Source organism: Chanos chanos, chromosome 1, assembly GCF_902362185.1.
Source record: "Chanos chanos chromosome 1, fChaCha1.1, whole genome shotgun sequence".
NCBI lineage: Eukaryota > Metazoa > Chordata > Actinopteri > Gonorynchiformes > Chanidae > Chanos > Chanos chanos.
This window is the reverse complement of record NC_044495.1, coordinates 30,488,448-30,512,339: the sequence shown is the minus strand read 5'-3', so window position 1 is coordinate 30,512,339 and position 23,892 is coordinate 30,488,448. Positions and strand designations below refer to the sequence as shown.

Here is a 23,892-nt window from a genome sequence, read left to right as displayed (position 1 = left end):
ATTTAGTTTAACTTTACTAAACTTATTATCAATAGTGTGTGTATGTGTGTGTGTGAGAGAGAGAGGGAGAGAGAGAGAGAGGGGACATAGGTTGTATACTGACAAAATTTCAACATAGGCCTTTGATTTTAATCATGGAGAAGAGAGAGGTTGCTCTGGTTGCACAGAAACAAGCAGACATTAGTGTAGTGGCCTTACAGTTTTGCAGAAAGTGACCAACCAGAGCAATAATATCTGTATATTCATCCAGAAAACAGAATGGAGGAACAGGACAGAATGACAGTGAGGATGAAATGGGAGGATGAGAGAGCCAACAGCATACATAAGAGCAGCAGAGCATGAAGAGACCCTCCCTGCAGCACAGACCATGAGGACTCATAGAAACCGGCATTAGAGTTTGTTAGAGAGGTTCAATAAGAAACATTATGGAAGCGTAGAAATAGAGAATGTGTGTGTGTGTATGTGTGCATGTGTGTGTGTGTGTGTGTGTGTGTGTGTGTGTAGATGATGGACACTGTAAGAGGGTAGTCATGTTGGCTGAATGGTGAAACCTCATGACTGAGAGGATAGTTTATTTTCTCCCAGAGCAGAAGTGACATGAACACAGCCATAGATGAGCACATAGCCACACTGACAGGGCAGCAAGGGTGAAAGTGGGTTTAGACACAGAAATTTCTTTTGTGAAACATGAATATAACACGTCCTGTAACATAATTCAATGTAACACATTGTTAACTTTGTTTGTGCCAACTATCATCACTCCATAATCACATTCAGTCAGTTATCCATAAAATTTAAATGTAATGTATCATAGCAGTTGTAGTCATTTCGTGTTAGACATTTCAGAAACAGTTGTTTGGTTGAATAAAATATCAACAATTTACACTGTTCCAGCTTTTCTTGGCTGCTTTAAGTCCATTTTCAAAAGTGTGATCAAGCACAAAAATTAATCTCTCTCACACACACGCATATGTGTGTTTGTATATATATATATATATATATACATATGTGTGTGTGTGTGTGAGAGAGAGAGAGATAAATGCACACACACACACACACACACACACACACACACATACACACGGCTACTTTAGATTAAATGATGTAAAATTTAGTACAACTAACATTATTTCATTTGACATTATTCCACATTATTACTATGCAGAAAAAACAAGATGACACAGAACATAACAGCATGTTTTTCTCAGCTCCATGTCATATGTATGTAATCAGTGGAACATCAGTGGAACACAGAACATCATTACATTGGAATTGTCTGAAGTTTGTGAATCTTTCAAAGTGATAAAATATCTATAGAACAGTAACAAACATGACTGATCTTTAGCAAGATGCAGCCCTTCAAAAGAGAAAGAAAGGTGATTAGAGTAGCTTTATTCTCTTTGGTTAGTATAGTCCTGTTTGATGATTAATATTTAGTGGTATTTGAATGTAATATTTGTCAGTGTGGATTTCATTACAACCACTGTAAGCGGTTTCCACTGTATTTAAGTTGATATACAAATCAAATGTAAAATATTCTGAATCAGAGGCAAAACATTATCTTTTTTTCATCTGACAGACTTACATAAGTCATCATGCTTGTTTTAAAAATTTGCCTGTTTTGAAAACTGTTTATTTAATGGTCTGAAGTTGATCAAAGCAATCAAGAAAAATATGTTAAAACACTGTGTGTGTGTGTGTGTGTGTGTGTGTGTGTGCGTGTGTGTGTGTGTACGTGTGGGTATGTATGTTTGCATGTTTGTTTGTGTGTGTGGCTGAGCTGCTGTCTGTGGAATGATGATTTTCTGCTCCAGTTGGAGCCAGCTGTGACTTTCGTGAGGGTGGGTATCACTGCCTTCCAACCCCTTTGCTTACGATTTGGAATCATTTGCAAAATGGAGGAAAGATGCCTTCACTGCACACCTGCAGAGGAGGAGCAATGCCTCTTTTGCTTAGCTTACTGTCTGTGTTAGAAACTGTATTTTTGTGGTGCTGTGATGCTGGACAGTCAGTGTGATTGCCAGAGATATTGTCAATTTGAAAACAGCCCTGCAAAGCAGTTGCAGTTATAGTGTGTTGTATAGTTCTGTATAGCAATTAACTATTCTGAATGCTTGTCCTGGCACCCACTGAATTTTGTTCTATTAGAGGTACTTACATGCACTGTAAAAAAAAAAAAAGAAAAAAAAGAAAAGAAAATAAACAATCAAATAACTGACGATGCAAATGACGATCATTGACAAACAAAAACCATCAAATTAAAGTGAAATATCCTAATTCAAATAAAGTGCAGAAGCAATAAATGTACAGAAATTTTCATTAAAGGTTTTATAGAGAAACACTCTTATTTTACAGGTATTTCCTGAATTATTATGATCGAACACCTTCAAGTGACAGCACTAAAAGTTCAGCAGAGAAACGCTGTTATTTTACAGTTTTTTCTAAATTATTCCAATCAAACACCTTCAATAAAGTGATAGCAATAGTAGAGAGAGACGGGAAAGGCAGGTGAGAGAGAGGGGATGACACACAGCAAGTGGCTCAGAGCCAAATCAAGCCAAGTCCTTTGAGTGGAGAAACTCACTGAATAACTGGCATTTTGTGGCAGCTTCTTTGAGCTTCCATTCTGGGCAGAACTGGGTTGGACAGCTTGTGAGCAGCAGAAAAGGTTTTTCAGCCACTGTGTATTTGAACTAGTAAGTGAAGCAGGTTGTTGGAATTTTTTATCTTTTTTTCAACGGTAACATTTGCATAAAATCGTTTGGCATCCTTCATCATGTTGAACAGCCAGTTAAGTTTTTATTCTCCCAAACATTAAATGGTGTGTGTTAACAGTGGGGTTTTTTTCCTGACTTCGCCCCTTACTCATTTCACTTTTGTCAGATTCATTAGTATGTATATGTTTTTACTCACTGTGACATCACTGATTGGGTGTGGCCAGAGGCGCAACATGCCTGAAAGTTTCAGCCTCCAGAGCAATGCAGCTTTGTACTCTTGAAAAAAAGACTATGCATTATGTCTCATGTAATGAAAAAAGTTTGCTAAATTTGTATCCAGAATCACAAAGTCTGAATGTAAAAGTACACATAAATATAAAACTGATAAGATTTATCTTAAAATTACAAAGAAAAATGCTAAATTGTTAGTATGGACATAAATCTTTATATAACGAGTTACATATTTAATTACTGATAATTATTGTCATTTTACATAAATGTGTATGCAATTTAAGAAAGCAGAAAAAATACTGTATAAATACTGTAGTAATTTTAGTCATTTTTCTGTGCAAAAATGAAAAATAAATTTGTCATTTGTAATTTGTCATTATTGGCATAATACTTAGAATAACAGTGGGGTTGTTAATTTAAAGAAAATGTCCATAGTTTTACAGAGAGTTATTCTCTGCAAAATTAGGATTTTTTTTCTACAGGGTGTTGAGTGATTTAGAGATATTTGTAAATTAAAATCTGTGTGGTTTATGGCATCTGACTGGCATTTTAAGTAAGAGGTTTAAAGATTTGATGTGTTCAGAGGCTGAGTGGCTTTTTAATGCTTAAAAAGCTGTCAAAATATCAAATGTTTTATGTTTGATTCCATATGTGTGTGTGTTTGTGTGTGTGTGTGTGTGTGTGTGTGTGTGCTCGTGCACATGCACATTCAATTTCATTTTGAATTACTACACAAAGACACACATTCACACACACACACACACACACACACACTGCTATCCAAGGAGGAAGGAAGTCAGACTGAAATATTAAAATATTCATCCTGTCAGTTCTTTAAATAATGCATATTTGCCTCCATTTGCAGACTATACCGCCTCCACACTAGCCATCTGTCACAGCCGCAAAAATCAAACCATCGTAATGAACCCACATCACTTAAAATAACACAACACAAACCCACCTAATTCATGTCCTCTTTTCTTTGTTGAACTTTATCAGAAAATCTAATTGAATAATTCCATAATTAAATATCGATTTGATTGTATTGTGCCTGTGCCACTAAAGAAAAAAAAGGCCAACACATGACTCTCTTTCTTATATACAGTGTGACCAGTTATCCTCTCATTCTCATGATTTCCTGAGAGTGCTGAATTACATCCAGTGCTTATTCATATGATTTTAAATTGCATAACTTTTACATATACTGACATACCATTGAGAACATTATCATCACATACATTTAACTGATTTATATTCATTCAAATTAGACAGGCTTCAACATAAGTGATATTGTTTTTTTGGTTCATAGCACACTAACTTAAAAATGTCACAAAATCCCTCTCATTGCTCAAAATGCGTTAATAATGATCAGGCAGAACCTCTGGAGAATCAGAGGTTACAAACGCATAATGTGTGGCACACAGATCCTTTAGTGTCAATTTATGTCATGCCCTGATCTCAATAAGCCCATGGAACAACAGAGAGAGAGAGAGAGAGAGAGAGAGAGAGAGGAGAGAGCAAGAGAGAGAGAGAGTTGTTTCAGCTTCCTGCTGTCACTCTGATCTTTGCTGGTTGTGGTTGCTGCAGTGATACAGGGTGGCAGTGTGTTTGGTTGTTGCAGCTGCAGTGATGATGTGAACTGACACGTCTGTGTGTTTATATTAACTGGAGGAAGAGAGTCTCACAGTACAATGGGCCTCAGACACTGCTTGGAAACCATACCATTCCTTTAAGTGTGCCTTTACTATAATAGTATTTATAGTTCTGATTTGTTTAGGCTCTGGATGAAAGGAAATCACATCATGAACACTGTAATAAGAATAAAGTGATCCATTGTGCAAAACTCACAGTTTTTCTCTCTTTCTCTTGGTCTATTCCTTTTACTCCCCCATGCTCACTAATACCACTACACAATGTGAGGATGAGTTTATGTCTGACCTCTGGCTTCTCTTCAAGGGTAGGATGAGTGTATATGTATGTGATAGAGAGAGCGAGAGAGAGAGAGAGAGAGAGAGAGAGAGAGAGATCCTTACTAAGTTATATCTCAGCACTGACCTCTGCTTTACCTTACACTGGTCATAGTCACCTCTCATGACTGTGACTTCTTATGTCCTAGCTGTAACCTACCTTTGAGCAGTTGATGAGACTGCAGTGTGAATCAATAGCCAAACCATACCAGACTGGAGTCTGCTCTGCAGGGTTAATCTATGTCAGACTGCACTGTGCTGCGACTAAGTAAGTTCTTTCAGATCTCTTTAGATCAGCAAATATATATCATTATTTATACAGTATTATACTCACATTTTTGGGTTTGAAGTTCTTACTACATTTTGAGATTTATAAAATACAGCAGAATACAGCCGATGGTTAAGACAACATAAAGTAGCTGTGTAATAGTTAAGATGTGCTACCATGGCTGTGTAATGGTTAAGACAGGATACTGTGATTGTAATGGTATGGATATGGTATTCTGACTGTAATGGTATAGATGTGGTATCGTGACTGTAATGGTAGAGATGTGGTATCGTGACTGTAATGGTATAGATGTGGTATTGTGACTGTAATGGTAGAGATGTGGTATCATGACTGTAATGGTAGAGATGTGGTATCGTGACTGTAATGGTATAGATTTCCTTTTGACCTCTTGACGTTTTAGAAGTGGAAAGGGTTTATATTCCCACATTCTTTCTCTGATAATTATAAATATCACTGTTATATTATGTAGAAAAAGATTTCATTACCATAGAGGGAGAGAGAGAGAGAGAGAGAGAGAGAGAGAGAGAGCGAGGAGAGAGAGTCACATGCTGACTGACACATGAAATATGAGAATAAGCTGAGTCATGCAAGAACAGCCTTTATGAATACTGATTACACAATGCAAAGGCCATAAAATGTGGTGTACATCCTCTGTGGTGCGTGTTCCTGTCTGCCTGTATAATGAACAGTAGAAGGGGTATAGATGTATGATAGAGTCTTGAGTTCCCACAGGGTTTGACTAATATACAGGAAGTTAAGGGGAACCAGCATAACTATTCTGACAAATTGCATCTTTCAAATCACTCACAGTGACTCCTCTTTGTAGAAGCCTGATTATGGCTGAGTGGCATCATATTATCTCTTATTGATTTTGTTGATTTAAAAGCATTCAAGGAGATAGTCGCTTTCTATTCAATCACCTATCACTCTATACAATTTTCAAATATATAAAATATGCTAATATAAAATATAGATATAAATACACTTGTTATTTCAGAGTACATATTTCATACTGCAGTGTTGTCTGACTGAAACATATGATTGGATGTGGGGAAAGCTGTCTACAGCCATTCTGCTGTGTATTACAAATGACTCAATGTATATGGAAATCTTATGACTTACTGATGTATAGATTATTGTTGTTGCTGTGGACCAGTACAAACTCTGAAAACTTGCATTGCAATAATGAAAAGTAATAATTAATTTAAAATAACATCAAGTAATTAAGTAATGTAAGCAATCCGCATGAAATTTCAAGTGTAAGCAGATACACTGGAAATGAAAGACTATATTGGACCAGTTTCTTTGAAAGTGTAAAGCTGTTCTGTTCTTCTGATAAACATTACTAAAAAATGATCAGATCATTTCAAATAGCACTCATAGCCACTGATCTGTTTAGGATGGTTTAGGTTTAATACAGAATTGGTTCAATTCATAATCTTCCACATGTGAAGGAAAAGCGAAATAAATTAAAATGGTGTCCCAAATGGCTACCTCATTTTTACCATTTAAGTCACTAAGAGAGGAATCACAGAGCCAGCCAGACCTCCCCTCACAGATTAGTTTCATTATGTACAATTATTATTATTGTCATTATCAATTATTATTATTATTATTATTATTATTATTATTATTACTATCATCTGAGGGCGCAGAGTTCAGCAATGTCAAATGTCCCCACTTGGTTTCCACATGTCAGACGGTCTGCCTATATGACACACACACTCTCACACACTTTTATTCACTCTAACAAAGTTTAGTCATCTTTACAACAACTGAAGACTTATTTAATGGAGACGTGTGTATAAAGAGATATTCAGCACTTGTCTGTAGCAAGTGCTTTAAACAGTTTAAACATTAATTGAACATTTTCCATGACTTAACATAGATATAATGATATCAGTAGGTCACTATATTATGTTCTCTGTATGTCCAATCTTTCCCATAATCCAGATTTTTATACATACAAAAGAAAAATTGTGCCAGCAATCAAAACTATTTTTATTTGCAAAAATCTGTTGAACTTTTATTGCAGAGGAGTAGCACAGAGGGGGGTTCATGTCTTTGGTGTGGAAGTGAGTATGTGTGTGTCTAGTCACATGTGAGTGTGTGACTGCAAGGGCAAGTGCATGCATGCACCACTGGTTACCTTTGAGATTCTAGCTGTGGAGATATTAGTCACAAGCGACAGCTCCATTTTTAACTAAACATGGGCTGTGTCTGAAATGGCATACTAGTGTACTGCATACTGCATACTGGCCCAGTATACACTGAGTACTGCACACTACTCCCCATCCTATTATATAGTATAGAATGCAAGTATGAGAACTTACATGTAGTGTAGTACATGTTTGCTATCGGTTGGGCTATATGTTCTGTTAAAAACAAACAACACACAACTACAACAAACATCTATCAAAAGTAGCCCTATAAGAAAGCATCTGAAGACTTATTACACCAAAATATGCAAGTGATACATTTATCTTCGGAACTGCAGCTGGAGTTTACGTTGGAGCCAGTTATGTCGCTGTCCACCATGTTTTTAGAATTTTTTGGCAGCTGGAAATCACCACATTGTATCATGCGATGCAGTACCCAACGAAGTGAGCTCTGGTTGTATACTGCAAATTTTCGCCAGAGTAGTACATCATCTGGGTAAATGTCGTGTACTGCAAAATTTTTATTTTTCATGTACTGCATACTACTTACAGCTTTTACATCAAGATCAGTATACGAGTAGTATGTAGTATGCCATTTCGGACATAGCCATGGACTCTTAAATTTTACAAGTCAGACAAAAACTACAGCAGAACAGCTCAAACCCTCTTACAGAGCACACCAGGGCCTGACCATCTCCAGATTACCGATACACATTTTGAAGTCTCTAAGGCCACTAATAATATAGAGACTCATGTCCTGTTTAAAACAATAAATCAAATATAGAAAAAAGTAAAAATCTCAGTTTCAGGTTTAAATTTTATGACATAACTAAGTCAACAAATTAAATTGAAGTCAGTTTTAAAATTAATAATGTTTACCATCAAACTTTGAAGCATTTCATCAGTTTTAAACAAACTTACATAAACAACTATTAACTCATAAAAATAAGCAGAAAACTAGTTTAAGTTTAGATGGGTAATGAACACATCAGTCTGCTAGCATAACCCTGCTGCACAATTTCCTAGCTCTAAATTTGACAGTGATTTTAATGTGCATTTGACTGAAACAAGTAATCCTTTACTACAACCTAATCTTCCCTAGTGCATTTAATAAAACTGCATTTAAATGCACTTCAGTTGTATGTGTATTTTTCTGACAAGCACTGACATGAGGTTCTCTGACAGAAATCTGCCTTGGGTAGCCATGTCCTAGACTGTTTGTCTGTACTCTCCAAAAGGACATTACAACTTCTCAGTAAATGAAAACAATAAAGGATCCAATTGAATTTTAAATAATAATGATGAACTCCAGAAGTGTGTTGACATGTGAAGCAACAGAAGAACACCTGTTTGTCTGTGTGTGAGGAAGAATGTATTCTCTGTGGTGTGTCTATATCATGTGGCTGACTACCAGTGTGGTCCAATTGCATTCTTTTGTTATGTTGTTATGTGTGTTCTTTTCCTATTTGTGTGTATTTGTGTGTGTGTGTGTGTGTGTGTGTGTGTGTTGATTACATTTCATCTGTAAGTAGTACGTGTGTGTGTCTGCTTTTAGAGGGGTTTTAGGAAGTGAGGGGAGGTGCAGTGGTGCAGCAGCAATTTAGACACTAGTCTTGCAGTTTGAGTCTCTTCTGGAGTTTACAGCTTGGAGTTGTGTTCTGGGTTGTCGCCCTGTCAGTGAAGGTTTGGCCTGATCTACATGAACAGCTGGTCAATCACCATAGCAACATACATACAGTCCTCTAACATGAGGGTTGGGTTGTTGACCAGTGTTAGTATGGCAACCCAAATTGTGTCCAAAACCTGATCTTCGTCGTATGATTTGGTGATTATATTGTAGATCCTGGATCCTGGCTTTTACTATCATGTCTTTTGCCTTGTGTTTTTTTTTTTTTGAGTCAAAACTTGCTGTGTTTTGGCTTGTAGCTTAGTGTTGAGTGCTAGACTGGCCTAGAGCTTTATATTCATTCATAGGTTTTTAACCTGTAACCTTGTAACCCTGTAGAGGGGAGCTGAGTGTTTGGTTTAGAGTCTGGGGGTTGGGGTACATTGCTGAGGCCTATACCCATGCAGCAGGTCAGAGGACTGATCACTGTGAGGGTGTGACAACAGTTGCTTTATTGGAGTGGTCGCATAGCAGTGCGACACCAGTCCCAAGGGGTCACTCCGTATCATCTACTGTCGGAGTATTGTAGCTCTTGAAGAGAGGCTGCATGAACAAGCCAACTGTCCCAGCAACACAAACCAACACAAAGATCCACAGAAAGAGCCGATCAATGACCATAGCAACATACTTCCAGTCCTCTATGATCTGTGGAGGAGAGAAAGAAGTTCAGTTGCAGCAGACCTGCTTTTTCTTTTAAAATGGTTCCCAAATGTTTGAAACCTAAGGGTTAAACATTTGAAGATTTCTTTAGTACGAGGTCTCGTTTAACTATCTGACATACTACAAAGATAAAGTATATTAAAATAAGACAAATTATATTCTATGGACCTTATGGTGGTATTCTTTCTTGAGATATATGTGTGCAAGTTCAACCCATGATCAAAATTTGAGTATTAGATCACTTGTCCTACATGGATTCTAATTCTTGTTGAACTTACACTACACTGTTAACTACATACAGTTAATTATTCATACCCATGCCAGATTTGGATTTATAGTCAATTTTTATTTGACCAGTAGGTTTCATCTGGCTGGATAGGACATAAACAAGTGACAAAAGACAGTGAGACATTGTGTCAGAGACACATTAAGGATTAATTAAAATTAATGATTAATTTTAACCATTTCTATGTTGTTTTTTTACATTTTTATTAAAAATGCCATGTCCAAAATTATTCATACCCCTTGAAATTTTCACAAATTTTTGAGTGCTCCTATACCATTCCAAATGGTCCAGGTCATTTCTACCATGTTCCAGAGCATTCTAGTCAACTGTAAATTGAGAACAGCTCATGCAGTAGTTCTCTAGTCAGTTACTAATCAATTGCAAGTCATGGCTAAAACCAAAGAGCTTAGTGAGGACCTCCGGTTGCACATTGTGGTTGCTCACAAGATGGGGAGAGGCTAAAGTCATATCCACGTGTTTTCAAGTGCCAGTGGTCACAGTGTAAAGCATAATCTAAAAGTACAAGAAGTTCCACACTGTGAAAAATCTCAAAGGGTGGTCTCCATGGACACCGACCAAGGAGGACTCCACTTCTCCAAGACAGAAAAAAAGAAAGCTTTTGGTCATCAATTCTGTGGTCAGATGACCAAAAGCTTTTTTCTTTGTCCAGGTGAGCTTTTGCAAAGGCTAGGCAAGCCTTTGTGTGCCTGTCTTGGAGAAGTGGAGTCCTCCTTGGGTCTGTGTCCATGGAGACCAGCCTTACGCAGTGTCCGCTGGAGTGTCTGCCTTGAGATGTTGGTACCAGAATTGCTAAGATTCATTAGAATGGCCTTGGTTGTGATCCTTGGATTCTTCTTGGCCTCTAACACTGCCATTCTTGTCAGCGCAGGGGTCACTTTTGGCTTCCTACCCGCACCCTTTGAGATTTTTCACAGTGTGGAATTCCTTGTACTTTTAGATTATGCTTTGCACTGTGACCACTGGCACTTGAAAACATGTGGATGTGTATATGCCTTTAGCCTCTCCCCGTCCTGTGAGCAGCCACAATGTGCAACCGGAGGTCCTCACTAAGCTCTTTGGTTTTAGCCATGACTTGCAATTGATTAGTAACTGACTAGAGAACTACTGCATGAGCTGTTCTCAATTTACAGTTGACTAGAATGCTCTGGAACATGGTAGAAATGACCAGGACCATTTGGAATGGTATAGGAGCTTGCATTTTCTCAAAAATTTGTGAAAATTTCAAGGGGTATGAATAATTTTGGCCATGGTATTTTTAGTAAAAATGTAAAAAAAAAAAAAAAAAAAACATGGAATTAGTTCAAATTTGTCATTAACGTCTCTGACACAATGTCTCACCATCTTTTGTCACTTGTTTATGTCCTGTCCAGCCAGATGAAACCTACTGGTCAAAATATTCACTATAAATCCAAATCTGGCATGGGTATGAATAATTTTGTGCTTAACTGTACATATGTGATGTTATTACATGTTCTGAGGTACGGTGCTAAGTTAAGGTTTATAGTGAGCTCTAGTGTAAAAAAGTTCCCCTTTAAAGATGCAGCTAATATGTTCCCAGCTTGTTGCACACCAGGGTACTATTTGTGAAAATCTGGGAAATTTGCAGCTTTCCTTTGAAATATCTAACATAAACTTTGCAAATACAATGTTTAGACTACAATCTTAACACTCACCCCCTCATCATCATCCTCACTTTTCATTTTGTCTGCGATATATCGGACACCCTCCACGGCTTCCTCCATGTCAGCAGAACACTTAACTGCCAAACGTTTCCGCACCTCAGAGTTGTCTGGTACATCACTTATTCTCCAGCCAAAATGCTTTGCTGAATCTTCATTTACAAAGAACGTGGAATCAGTCGCCGAAGATGGGTCTTCACTTTTGACTGGCAAATCAGAGAAGGATCTCATCTGGTGTTTCTGGCGGAATCGCTCACGAATGTTTGCAGCACCTGGTCTGCGCATGAAGAGGAAAGCTGGCAATCGATGTAGGAAAAAGTGTTTGACCCATGGCGGCATGGTGTGTGTGCTTGGGGATCGGTGATGCACATTGAGCACACAGACACTCGTTACGATGGAGAAGGTCACCAGGACCATGGTAAACATCAGGTATTTCCCAATCAGGGGCACAGCAAGTGAGGTGGGTGGCACAATCTTTGATATAAGGAGCAGGAAGACAGTGAGTGCCAGCAGCACAGAGATGCACAGTGTCATCTTTTCTCCACAGTCTGATGGCAAATAGAAGACCAGTATGGCTAGAGACGTGATGAGCACACATGGGATAATTAGGTTGATGGTGTAAAAAAGTGGCTTGCGTTTAATGATAAAGTCATAAGTGATGTCTAGGTAAGTAATGTCATTGGGATCCTCATTCTTTCGGCCGGGAAGTGACACAATGTCCCATTCGCCACTTGGTTTGAAGTCATCTCGGCTTGCAAAGTCAGACAACAAGATCAAGTCGATCTCTGTGTGGTCATATGTCCAGGACCGGAACTTGAGTGTACAGTTTTGTTGGTCAAAAGGAAAGTCCCGCACCTCAATTTTACAGGCACTCTTGTAGATGGCTGGTGGTAACCAGGCAACCTCACCATTACTGGATACAACAGCGTTGGAGTAAAAAGACACTTCATATGTCCCATCGGCACTGAAATGCACACATATATGTAAAGCTGCAACTATCAAACACAAAATAATGTCTCCCAGTGTTTTACTGGTCGAGAATATTTTTCAAGAGGTAGGAGGTCATAGAGTTCTTATATTAGTCTTTGATGACGTTCAGCCAATTGTAAAAGATTACAATTAATGAATTTAAAATTTGCTCTTATATATGATATCTGAATAAACCGTAGTTTTTTTAACCAATCTATCCATTCTTTTTCAGTGATTGATTATTTGTTTTACATTGCATGGCTACAACAGTCTTCATTTTACACTATTTTTGATTCTCTAATCAAACTGGGCACTTGCATGTCGAGATAACATGATTACTTTAATCTCATATCTTTTGCTCCATCCATTGCTCATTCTCTCTCTCTGTTTCACCTACAAACACATACTCACTTGTTGTACAGCACAATGTCAGGCAGCCATATGTGCTGTGAGGGGAGACGAACCTTTTTAATCCCCTCATATTCTTCTGGGTCCCACATAAGTCGGTAATCATTCCATACCTGTCAAACAAAGGCACTGCAATCATGTCACATCTCAGTTCAAAGAAAAACACACAATTTATTATCATATCTTAAAAATAAAAACAAATAGCTAAAACTGGAAAATTAACAGGTTGGCAGGTTCCAAGCAGACTGTGACAATTATATAATTTCCCAATTTAGACATTTACATTTATTCATTTAGCAGATGCTTCCAATTGAACTGCTATGAACAATGATCAACAGTACACTGTTGATCATTGCCATAAAAACGTGCAAAGTGGCTCTGTTACATAAAGTTATTTTGTACCTTGCAAGATAAATTCTCTCAAAAATAGTTGTGTTTGTGTCATATACACAAAACGGAGAGTACAGTGTTTCAGTTTTGACAGACTAACCAGCTTTGGATAACAGATATTTCACTAATTCTAGTAATGTGTTGCCCCAAATGCATAATCACCTCGAGAACAATCACACTAAAACCAAATCAGATCACATTATGCATTAATGACATGGAAATGTGTGGGTGGTAAAAGCTACACATGTAACATCTAATTCACTTGCAATCCCTATACTGTGTACAAAGTTTAAAATTTACTTGTCAATCATATAAAGGTAATTTTTTGTTGAGGACTGTTTTAATTAACTTCTATGACCACACATGGAAAATGGCTGGACACACACTTCTTAAAGTTGGTGTGAGACTACAGTGTGACCAACACTGACCCAATTGCATATGGCATTACAAAACACAGAGAGAAACCCACTAACTGAGGCTGCATTCCCTTGAGCTGCAGAATGGCTCCTTACACGCATGTCAGCTATATGTGGTATCTAGAGACCAGCTAGAGTCTATGCAGCTAGTTACATGCATGTCAGCTATATGTGGTGTCTAGAGACCAGCTAGAGTCAATGCAGCTAGTTACATGCATGTCAGCTATATGTGGTGTCTAGAGACCAGCTAGAGTCTATGCAGCTAGTTACATGCATGTCAGCTATATGTGGTGTCTAGAGACCAGCTAGAGTCTATGCAGCTTTACTTCAACAGATTTGTTGAGCAGCACATGTAGCCTTGACAGCTGAGCAAACAGTGTAGTCTCCAGCATAAGAATAAATACAGTGTAGCCTCCAGCATAAGAATGAATGCAAAGGCTGTGTAGATAAATAGCCTAAATGAACAAGTGATAAATGCATAGAGGTGTGTCCTACATATATACATTTTAAATAATAAGACTTTTACTTTAAGCTATAATTTACCTTATAAAACTAAAAATGTTCAAATAACTAAAAGTCCGATAGTTCCACGAACTAAAGATGTTGTAGTTCATTCAGTCTTATGGAAAAAGTGATGATAATGATACTGCACAAGAGAAAAGAAAATCAAATGAAATAACAGGGTTTAAGTATGTTCACTGCTTTGACGCCTAAATAATGCAGTGAAACACACACACCACCACTCTCTGTGCCTTTCCCTCTGTCTCTGTCCCCCTAATATTCCTGGTCTGATTATCAAACTCTGAAACACCACTGAAACATTCTATAAGCACTAATCACCATGTTTTTCCTGCTATAAATCTCATTTCAACCACAAACATATGTGCTAATTTAAACGCTTGACTATGTACTTCATTCTTTTGTTTCTGAGAAACTTCCTGATGCCCTGCCTGAGACTCTGATTGGCTGGACAGGGTTTGCATGCAGGCATTTTCCCAAGGCCATAAAATTCACACTGAACATTGATACTGAAACATACAGAGCTCATTCCTGTTCAGCCTGCCCCCAGATTTAAAAAGAAGGTACATCACATTCTGTAGATGAATGCAACTACAAATACAGTAGGTAAGTAGCTAGTACTAAATTATTAATTTTCAGTTGATGTCAACTCATGATATTAATTGACTAGATTCTACTTGACAAAAGCTCAGTCCAGTCAATGTACAGCTGCCATACAGATATACACATTACAAGGTAATCAGACTTGAAGAATACATTCAGCATGTCACACTAAGGGTAAAGACACACACTTTCACAAACCAATACCTGAGTAAGCCAGCAGTTCGTGGTCATGATCTGTTCCCTCTCATTCTAGAAAAGGAAAATATAAACATAAACGTGTCATAAAGCAAAGGAATAAGTTACCATTTTTTTGGCTGGCAAAGTAAACAGAGACATGAGTATGTAATCTTTCATTATTCACTTTGAGTTTGAGAAGCCAAAATGCACAAAGTTTGTCACTGCAGTCAAAACCAGATACTATTTATCAAAGTCTCAAATTTGATACTGACTCAGATGAATCTGTGTAACATTAGACACAGATGTTGTTTTACCTCTGCAGAACCTATTTATTATTTTTCAGGCTTCTTCTTTATCAATTATTCAATTATTATCATTTCCCCCTTCAAACAACAAGTAATCTAATTTCACAGACAATGTGCTGCTTGAAATGTGTAAAACCACTGTATGTGTTGTATGGAGTGAAAACAGTGCATGTTATAAAAACTGTTCTTGACTGTTTTGAAAATGTCACTTCGAATTGACAGAATTTGTTTGATATGAAATATGACTCCAAATTGAAGACTCCAAAATAACTCATTATGTTGGTTTACCCTGATGGTCAAGAGCATGCATGCACAGAGCATAAAAATTTTTTTGTACAGAAAACACATCGCTGTTTTTCCGCAATAAGGTAGAATGTTTGTCTAATTTATTTATGTTTATAAGTTAAAGGACATAATTACTGCAATACTGGTTATGCAGCCTATAATTTTCAAATGACTCCCTTTTTCTGTTTTTCTTTTTTTTTGCAGATAACCATATTAAAAGCTCAGCAGAAATGATGCTGGATAATGTCATTACTAACATCCATTGTTCAAACAGATATATTGCATGTCATAATATGATACAGACGGAATAAGACTCAATTCATATGTACGCTAACTGACTTTAAGGGCTCCAACTAGTGAGAGAAATCAATTAAATTATTCATAAAACAAGTGCAGCATATATGTCAAGTACAGAAGAGACACAATTGGAAGAAGACAGATACTCACTACGCTGATGAGCTGTGCTAAGGACACCTGGATTGCAATGGTAACTTGCTGGCTTTTGTTTACAGCTGGCCGGATGAGTTTGTTGTAACGTTCGGGAGAGAGGAGATGATTAACCAGTCGTTCCTCCACGTCTGCACACAATGCAGCTAACACACACACAGACACACACACACACACACAAACAAACAACACAACTGAGCATGTAAATACACTACATGTAAATACAGTAAAGAGATTTAATTACTTGATTGTCCTTAACAATCAAGTTTATCTACAAAGACATCCAGTCATCCAGTTATAAAACGGTCTCTGTGAAATTCATCCACCCCACATCACTTTCACATCTTAATGGAACAAAAACTTGACTGGTCCCTGGAAATAAGGCCACTTGAAGACAAATCTAAGATGGAATCAATCTCTCTCTCTCTCTCTCACTCTCACTCTCACTTTCACTCTCTCTCTCTCTCTCTCTCTCTCTCTCTCTCATTGCATGTGTGTGCATGTGTTCGTGTGTGTCTTTGTCTTTGTTTTATAGAATATACATGCACAGAATCATATCTATCTTTATAGCATTGTCTCTGATGGTTACAGAGATAAGCAGCAGTTAATTAGAAGATTCACTTATCACAGACCCATCACTGAATGCACACACACATGCACACCCTCACACACACTCATACACCTCTGATCAGCCACAGAGGCAAACCAATTTTGACAGAAAATACTGTAATGAGTCCTTAATGAGAGAGCTGAAATACCCACACACGGAAAAAAAAGAAAAAAATGGCGCAGACCTCATTATGCATGCTCAAAACCCACGATGAATCGCGCAGCAAGGTTGAGAGGTGCAAATTTACGACCAGAGCCCACACATATAAATATGCAAGAATTTCTTTGATATCCTTTATGGACAAAGAAATATCCACCACATTTACATGAAAGTTTATTGCTGAAAGTATCACAGCAGATATAAATTGAATTTTAGCCGCATCGAGCTGACCGAGTTTACACTTCATACAATCAGCATTTATGGAACCACCTATGAACAAGCTGATAGGTCTGCAACTAAATTAATGTCATGTTCATTAGTTGGCTAACTGAGCTCTGTATTATCAGATCTTTTTGTTGTGCTTCCGTTACAAGATATGTAAGGACTAGAATCACAGCTGCATAAGCAGACCATGTTTGATTTGATATTGAGAACTGCTACTTTGGAACTGTTTTGTGTGCTAGCCAGATTAAACAAAAACAATCACTTTATGTTACAGTGTGTAAAACACAGTCATTACTGTCAGTGTAGTTTGTCGTTCATAGTTATGAGAATAAAGATATTTCTGAAAAAGAAAAAATGTACACAGGGCTACAATAATGTTATTACAGCTATTCTATTACTCTGAATAAACACTACACAAGAAAGCTTGGACCCATTTTCCTTCGTTCCCTGAAAAAGAAAAAGGATCACATCTTGCATTTTAAAACACATCCATCATTACTTTGTCGAGCATTACAAGCGGCTGTCATATCCGGATTTCTTTTGAATATCATCCATGTCCAACTCTCTTCATATCTTCTCCAGAACAATCTCGTGGATCAGAACCAATCTGGATTCAAATCCGGCCACTCCGCCAAGACGGCCCTCCTTGCTGTCTCGGAGGAGCTCCACTTGGCCAGAGCAAAGTCTCTCATCCCTTGCTGGGCTGGGCTTCGTGGGTTCTGCACTCGCATGGTTCAAGTCCTATCTGTCTGACCGTTCCTACCAGGTCTCTTGGAGGGAATCGGTCTCCTCCCCCCGCCCTTTCCACACGGGAGTCCCACAAGGTTCGGTACTTGGTCCACTCCTCTTCTCTCTTTACACCAGATCACTCGGTCAACTTATCTCCGCCCATGGGCTCCCTTACCACTGCTACGCTGATGATACACAGCTGTTCTTCTCCTTCCCCCCTCTGACTCTCAGGTTCAGCCTCGTATCGCGGCCTGCTTAGCTTCCTGGATGTCCGCTAACCACCTCAAACTCAACCTGGAGAAAACGGAGCTTCTGTTTTTTCCCGCAAAGAACTCCCCAACGATTGACACTGCAATCACCATCGAAGGATCTGTGTTGTTCCCCACCACAGCAGCCAAAAACCTTGGCATAACCCTCGACAACCAGCTGACCTGCTCTGGTCACATCACGGCAGTCACTCGATCCTGCAGATTCTCCCTATACAATATTAGGAGAATCCGCCCATTCCTCACACAACAGGCGACCCAGCTCCTGGTCCAAGCGCTAGTCATCTCCCGCCTGGACTACTGCAACGCTCTACTGGCTGGCTTACCGACATGCGCCATCAGGCTGCTCCAGCTCGTGCAGAACGCCGCTGCACGCCTGGTCTTCAACCTCCCTAAGCACTCTCATGTCACTCCACTGCTTACTGCGCTCCACTGGCTGCCGGTAGCTGCCCGCATCCAATTCAAGACACTGGTGCTGGCCTACCAGGCAACAAGAGGCTCCGCCCCATCATACCTTCAGTCCCTAATAACTCCATATACCACTACTAGAACCCTCCGCTCTACGACCTCTGGTCAGCTGACGGTCCCCTCACTTCGGGAACCCGGCAGCCGCTCCTCCCGGCCACGCCTCTTCTCCGCCATTGTCCCGCGGTGGTGGAACGACCTCCCTCATACAGTTAGGGCTGCGGAAACCCTTACCATCTTCTGCAAGAAACTGAAAACCCACCTCTTCAGAACCCACCTATCCCCCAATGCCTAACCTCCTTTCCTAAAAAAAAAAACAAAAAAAAAACCTTGTCTCATTTCTATGTTTGTCTAAGAATTCCAGGGGCGCAATACGAAGGAGTAAATTGATGCTCAGTCTTATTGCGATGTCTGCTTATGAGGTATTAAGAATCTGACCGATGCACTGATTGTAAGTCGCTTTGGCTAAAAGCGTCTGCCAAATGCTAAATTGTAAATTGTAAATTTAATACGAATGATTCAGTATATGAAGATGGTCTGTCTGATCCATACATGATCAATACATATAGAGTCACTAGTAACTTCTTTTTACCAGACCATAAAAGTCTTCTCCAGGAAGCAATGACACACAGAGATTCATACGATACTCCCAAGACCTGCCCACCATTAATCTGATGCCCCATTCAACTATTGGGAGTTACTGTTGCAGTGACAGGGAAATGACCCCCTGTCAGCCTCCCACCAGTGAACATTGTGAACTGTGAAGCACTGCTACCAGCATACAAACCCTCTGTTTTGGGGTATTAAACTAGCATCTTTTCCACTGCACCACCAGCTAGGCCTGTTATCATGGAGACTGTAGAAAATTTTCAACTCCATAAATCAACCTGTTCATTATATATAGAAGTTGAATCTGATCATCTTCAATGGGAAACAGCTCATATATCTGAGGGCTCCAATAAACAAGTCTGAGATGAGAGTAACAAGGACAGTCTCTTTTGAACCATCTGCTGCATCACAGCTGTGACAACTGTTATAACACACACACACACACACACACCCTAATTGTATTATTTCCTCAAAAGCATATCTTTCTCTAATTATCACCATAAAAGTGTTGATGCCGAAAGCTGTTTGGCAGAGCTCAAAGGTTAGTTCCAATGGTAAATTTTATATTTTCAGTTTGTGTTCAGATGGTTCAGTTATTTAGATGTGGGAATGAATTACTACTCAGAGCGTTTAGCACCAAGGGACAGAACAGTCAGTACAACATTCCTCATAACATTCAAGGCATTCCAAATTCCCTATGGTACAACTATGGACCACCAACAGTTGAAGTACCTTTGGATAAGAGAGATGCCATAAGTTGTAGTGACAGTTAATGTTGACTAATTGCATAATAAAGCACAGAAATGTAACAGTTTTCCGATTGTTTTTTGTCAGATTTTATGACACACAGGCTGACATAACACATTATGTGAGTCATCAGATTTGGCTAGCTGGCTATCCAGGGCCTGAGTGTATGTAAGGCAACATTTGTCACGAACAAATATGACCACTTAACTATGTTTTTCAGTGATCTGTCCTCCAACACAGCTCACAGATAACAGGGCACTGTCTCTGGCTTTTTCCCCTTGTGGACAGTGTTTTATCTAGCATGACGAAACCCTTTGAGCATCACCAGAATCCTCAGCCTACCCTGACAACCCCTATGTCCTGCCTCAGGAGCCCCTCATAAATTTGCTCAAACGGATACACACACACACGCACAGACACACACACGCACAAGCCACTGAGTTCTTCCACCCTAGTGCACTTCTACTGAGTGAATAATTCAGCTGCACTAAAATAAATCCTGCCTCATCACAGAATGAGAGAAGGCCCACGCAAACACTTAAGACTAACTAAAGAACTGCGCAAAACATAGACTTCCAGAAATGCTCTGCAATACGCCAGTGCAAAGTTAACATGCATAACACAATGCATAATGCAATCACTAGTCCTCCTTCAGCATGCTCTCTCTCGCTCTCTTTCTGTCTGTCTGTCTTTCTCTCTCACACACACATGCACAGACCATATATACACAAAAAAAATTCATTATGCTTTCCACTGAAAATTCAGAATGAGCTTAACATATAACTGGAAACTCTCTTGTCCACTTGTGTTGGAGAGTGTGTGCATGTATTGTATGCATGCATGCATGCTTTAAGGGCGGATACATCCTCAGAGTAAATTATTAAGAGCCTCTGCATCTGGACCTGACCTCCACTGCATCAAAACTCTTTTGCTTAGACACACAGACACACAAGCACAGAAGGACTCACACAGCGTCACCAACTCTGTCAAAACACTGATCTCTAAAATGGCCAGTAATAATGAGGATGTATGTATTTTTGCATGTGCATACATGCTGATAACAATAATACTGACTTTGTCATTCTTCCTGAATATGGGCACTGATCTGGACTTGTACTGCATCTCTCAGCTCACCTCTTTACTGCACACAGGTTCAGTAGCTTTGCCAAGCCATGGAATGAAAAAAAAACAACCATTCACATGTATCTACAACGAGCGAATGCTTAACACTCCTGTCACTGGATCAAGTTTAAACATTCTGAATTTGTATCTAATCTAATTTACATAACAAAACACCACAATTGCTTTGCAGTTAATAATATTCTTAGGGCAAGATCTTGATGACACCTCTCAGCAGCTGAGAGAGTGTCAGGACAACCAGTTCATTTATCTGTTACTTGGTCTTACTGTTCAATATAAGAATTTGCTCCAAAGAAGAGTATGAAAATCATTACTATATATCGTGCTGTGTGGGTGTGCTTTTGGGGGGCTATGGGAAGGGCTACTTATTAATTAAGCTCACAAAAAGAGGGAGAGCGAACTACTGCAATTATGGCTCATTGAGCAAGTATAATAAGCACTATAACTGACTTACTCATCCCTGCAAGTTTCCAGTGTCATCTGTTAAGAGCCAGTGTCTCGGCCTGCTCCGTTCAAACTGTCATTATTTAAACTGCGTGGGGTTCGAGACTTGTACGTGGATGATGTCACTGAGAGGCTGAGGCAAATGAGCTCACAGAGTTCACATGCCCCTCCAGCAGGATGAGAGCTTGCGTGCGTAATGCAGGCGGACACGCGTGATGTTTGTAAAAGATGCACCCGATAGTTTACCGAGGCATATAAAATTTCACGTGCTAACCGACTCTGCCAAATGAAAACGTGTTACATTTCGCCCGTTTGTTTTTGCCCTGTTGTTGAGATCAAAGACAGGATAGTCAGAACAATTCAGCCACGATTGTCGTTCATGTCGCCACAGTCTGTTTTGACTAAAAAGATTTTTTTTTATTCAAGGACAGTTTTCTGGTTTACCTCTGATTAATATGCGTAGATGAGACTCGTTCTGACAGCATAGCTTTTTTCTTTCTTTTTTTAAAGAAAAGAATGATAAATTCTTAAATTAATTCCGTGAAATCACAAAACTACGTAAAGCAGCCTCATCACAGCTTCGCTACTCTGGTCAACTAGTGTCACTGAAACGTCCCAATTTTGGACCACCTGGTTACTCACCCGCCAAGGTGAGAGCGAAGAGTACAGGTCTTGAAATCAGCAAGGCCATCTTCTTGTACCTCAAGTTTGCCATACAGAAACGTGGAAACCGGTGACTTCTCTCCACTTCCCTCAGCCAGTGATCAAATAAAGCAGCAAACACAGCGCGTACATTAAAGTTCAATACACGAGCCACTTAAGGAGCCATTCTGTTTGTAGGTTCTGATCCCCTTTATTCAAACTGACCTCTCGGGACAGGGCGATGGGGATCAAGGTGTAGTGGCTCTTCGTCCAACGAGCCTTTGGACTCGCACGGCTTTTGTCGAGTCGGAAAATCTCCTCCTCGCAAACGCCACCGAATGCAACCACGAGAACGCTGGCTGATGCACTTTGCCACAGTCTGTCCAGCGAGAGGACTACTCCTCATCCCTTTCTGCGATTCTGATACACTCGTTCCTTTGACAAATTTGGTTATTTTGCCTTTGGTTTGCGCGCAACATCGCAAGATATTCGAGTTCAGGCGGCAAAGCAGGAACCAACTGATGTTCAAATGAATGACCAAACCCCAGATCTCCACATGGAAAGCTCGAGGCACATAGCGTCATCGCATGGGGAATGCAGAAGTAATTAAAACTATAGATAGACTGTGGATCAGCGACGCTTTAACTGACAGATTTCCGCCGATAACGGAGGAGACTGCATGGAGACTTCAGCAGTTCCGCAACACAGGTTAATTATAAGTAGGTCCGCATGTCGTTTTGTCCATGAACTATTATTCATATTGAACGAGGCTGAGCACCGCTTTGACCATACATATCTCTCCCCATTTACCCATGACTTTGAAGCTGAACCGTAAGGCGTGTCATAGGGCAGGGCTAAATATATTATTTGTGACACTATAACGGAAATCGTTTTAAAAAATTAGCATCCAACTTTTTTTTTTCAAAATTGTAAGTGTATAAAGGGAGTTATTGACTAGTGATAACTAGATGAGCTCTTGTGTTTCACATTTTTATTTTCACATAATTGTTTTAAGAGGAGATGACGAGTACTCAAATGGAATTTCTCGACAACGGCTGAGTAACAATTTAAGGAGGAGATTACACAATTAACTTGTGTAAACTGAATTAAAAAGCGACATTTATCATTCGCGTGCATTAACACGTATACGTACGCGCGTCTCTTTATTTGTACGTTAGTTAGATAGTTAGTTTGTTTGTTTATGTGTTTGTTTGTTTGTTTGGCAAGAAACTGGGGACATGTTTATTTCATTGAGAGGCTATTGGATCACATTATGGTCTTTAATAAAATACTGTGAGATTTTCTATTTCTTGCAGAGGTCACTTCTTGCTATTCTGGAGCTTTGTGCAAAAAGGCAGTTGTATCATCTCATCTCTATGTTGATTGTCCTGTTCTCGGATCAAATTAAACAGGAAAATCTATGTTCCATGCCTTTCCTGAACCATGTGCACGCAGGACTGTATGTGACTTGTTACACTGCAGGGTTGCACTTCTGAAATATTACAATGGACCACTACAGAGACATTTAAAAAATCTTCAAATTATTCAGTTTTAGTTATTGTCACAAAACTTGCAGCTACAAAGATTTCTCTGATTTTTATGAAATGCCCTGGCAACACTTCATAACTGGTCTGTATTTTATGCATTTGATGAGTTATCTCT

General features: G+C 39.1%; 1 protein-coding gene across 1 annotated transcript; it reads right to left on the bottom strand.

The window, feature by feature from the left end:
- Positions 1-9,524: 9,524 nt before the first annotated feature.
- chrnb5b (cholinergic receptor, nicotinic, beta 5b) lies at positions 9,525-16,380 on the bottom strand. The gene is made up of 5 exons (XM_030768978.1): positions 16,195-16,380; positions 15,185-15,229; positions 13,056-13,165; positions 11,670-12,639; positions 9,525-9,674 (listed from the first exon to the last, which is right to left on the bottom strand). Exons 2-5 carry the CDS (start codon positions 15,209-15,211, stop codon positions 9,525-9,527), a joined length of 1,257 nt encoding a protein of 418 aa, XP_030624838.1. The 5' UTR covers positions 15,212-15,229; positions 16,195-16,380.
- Positions 16,381-23,892: the final 7,512 nt, after the last annotated feature.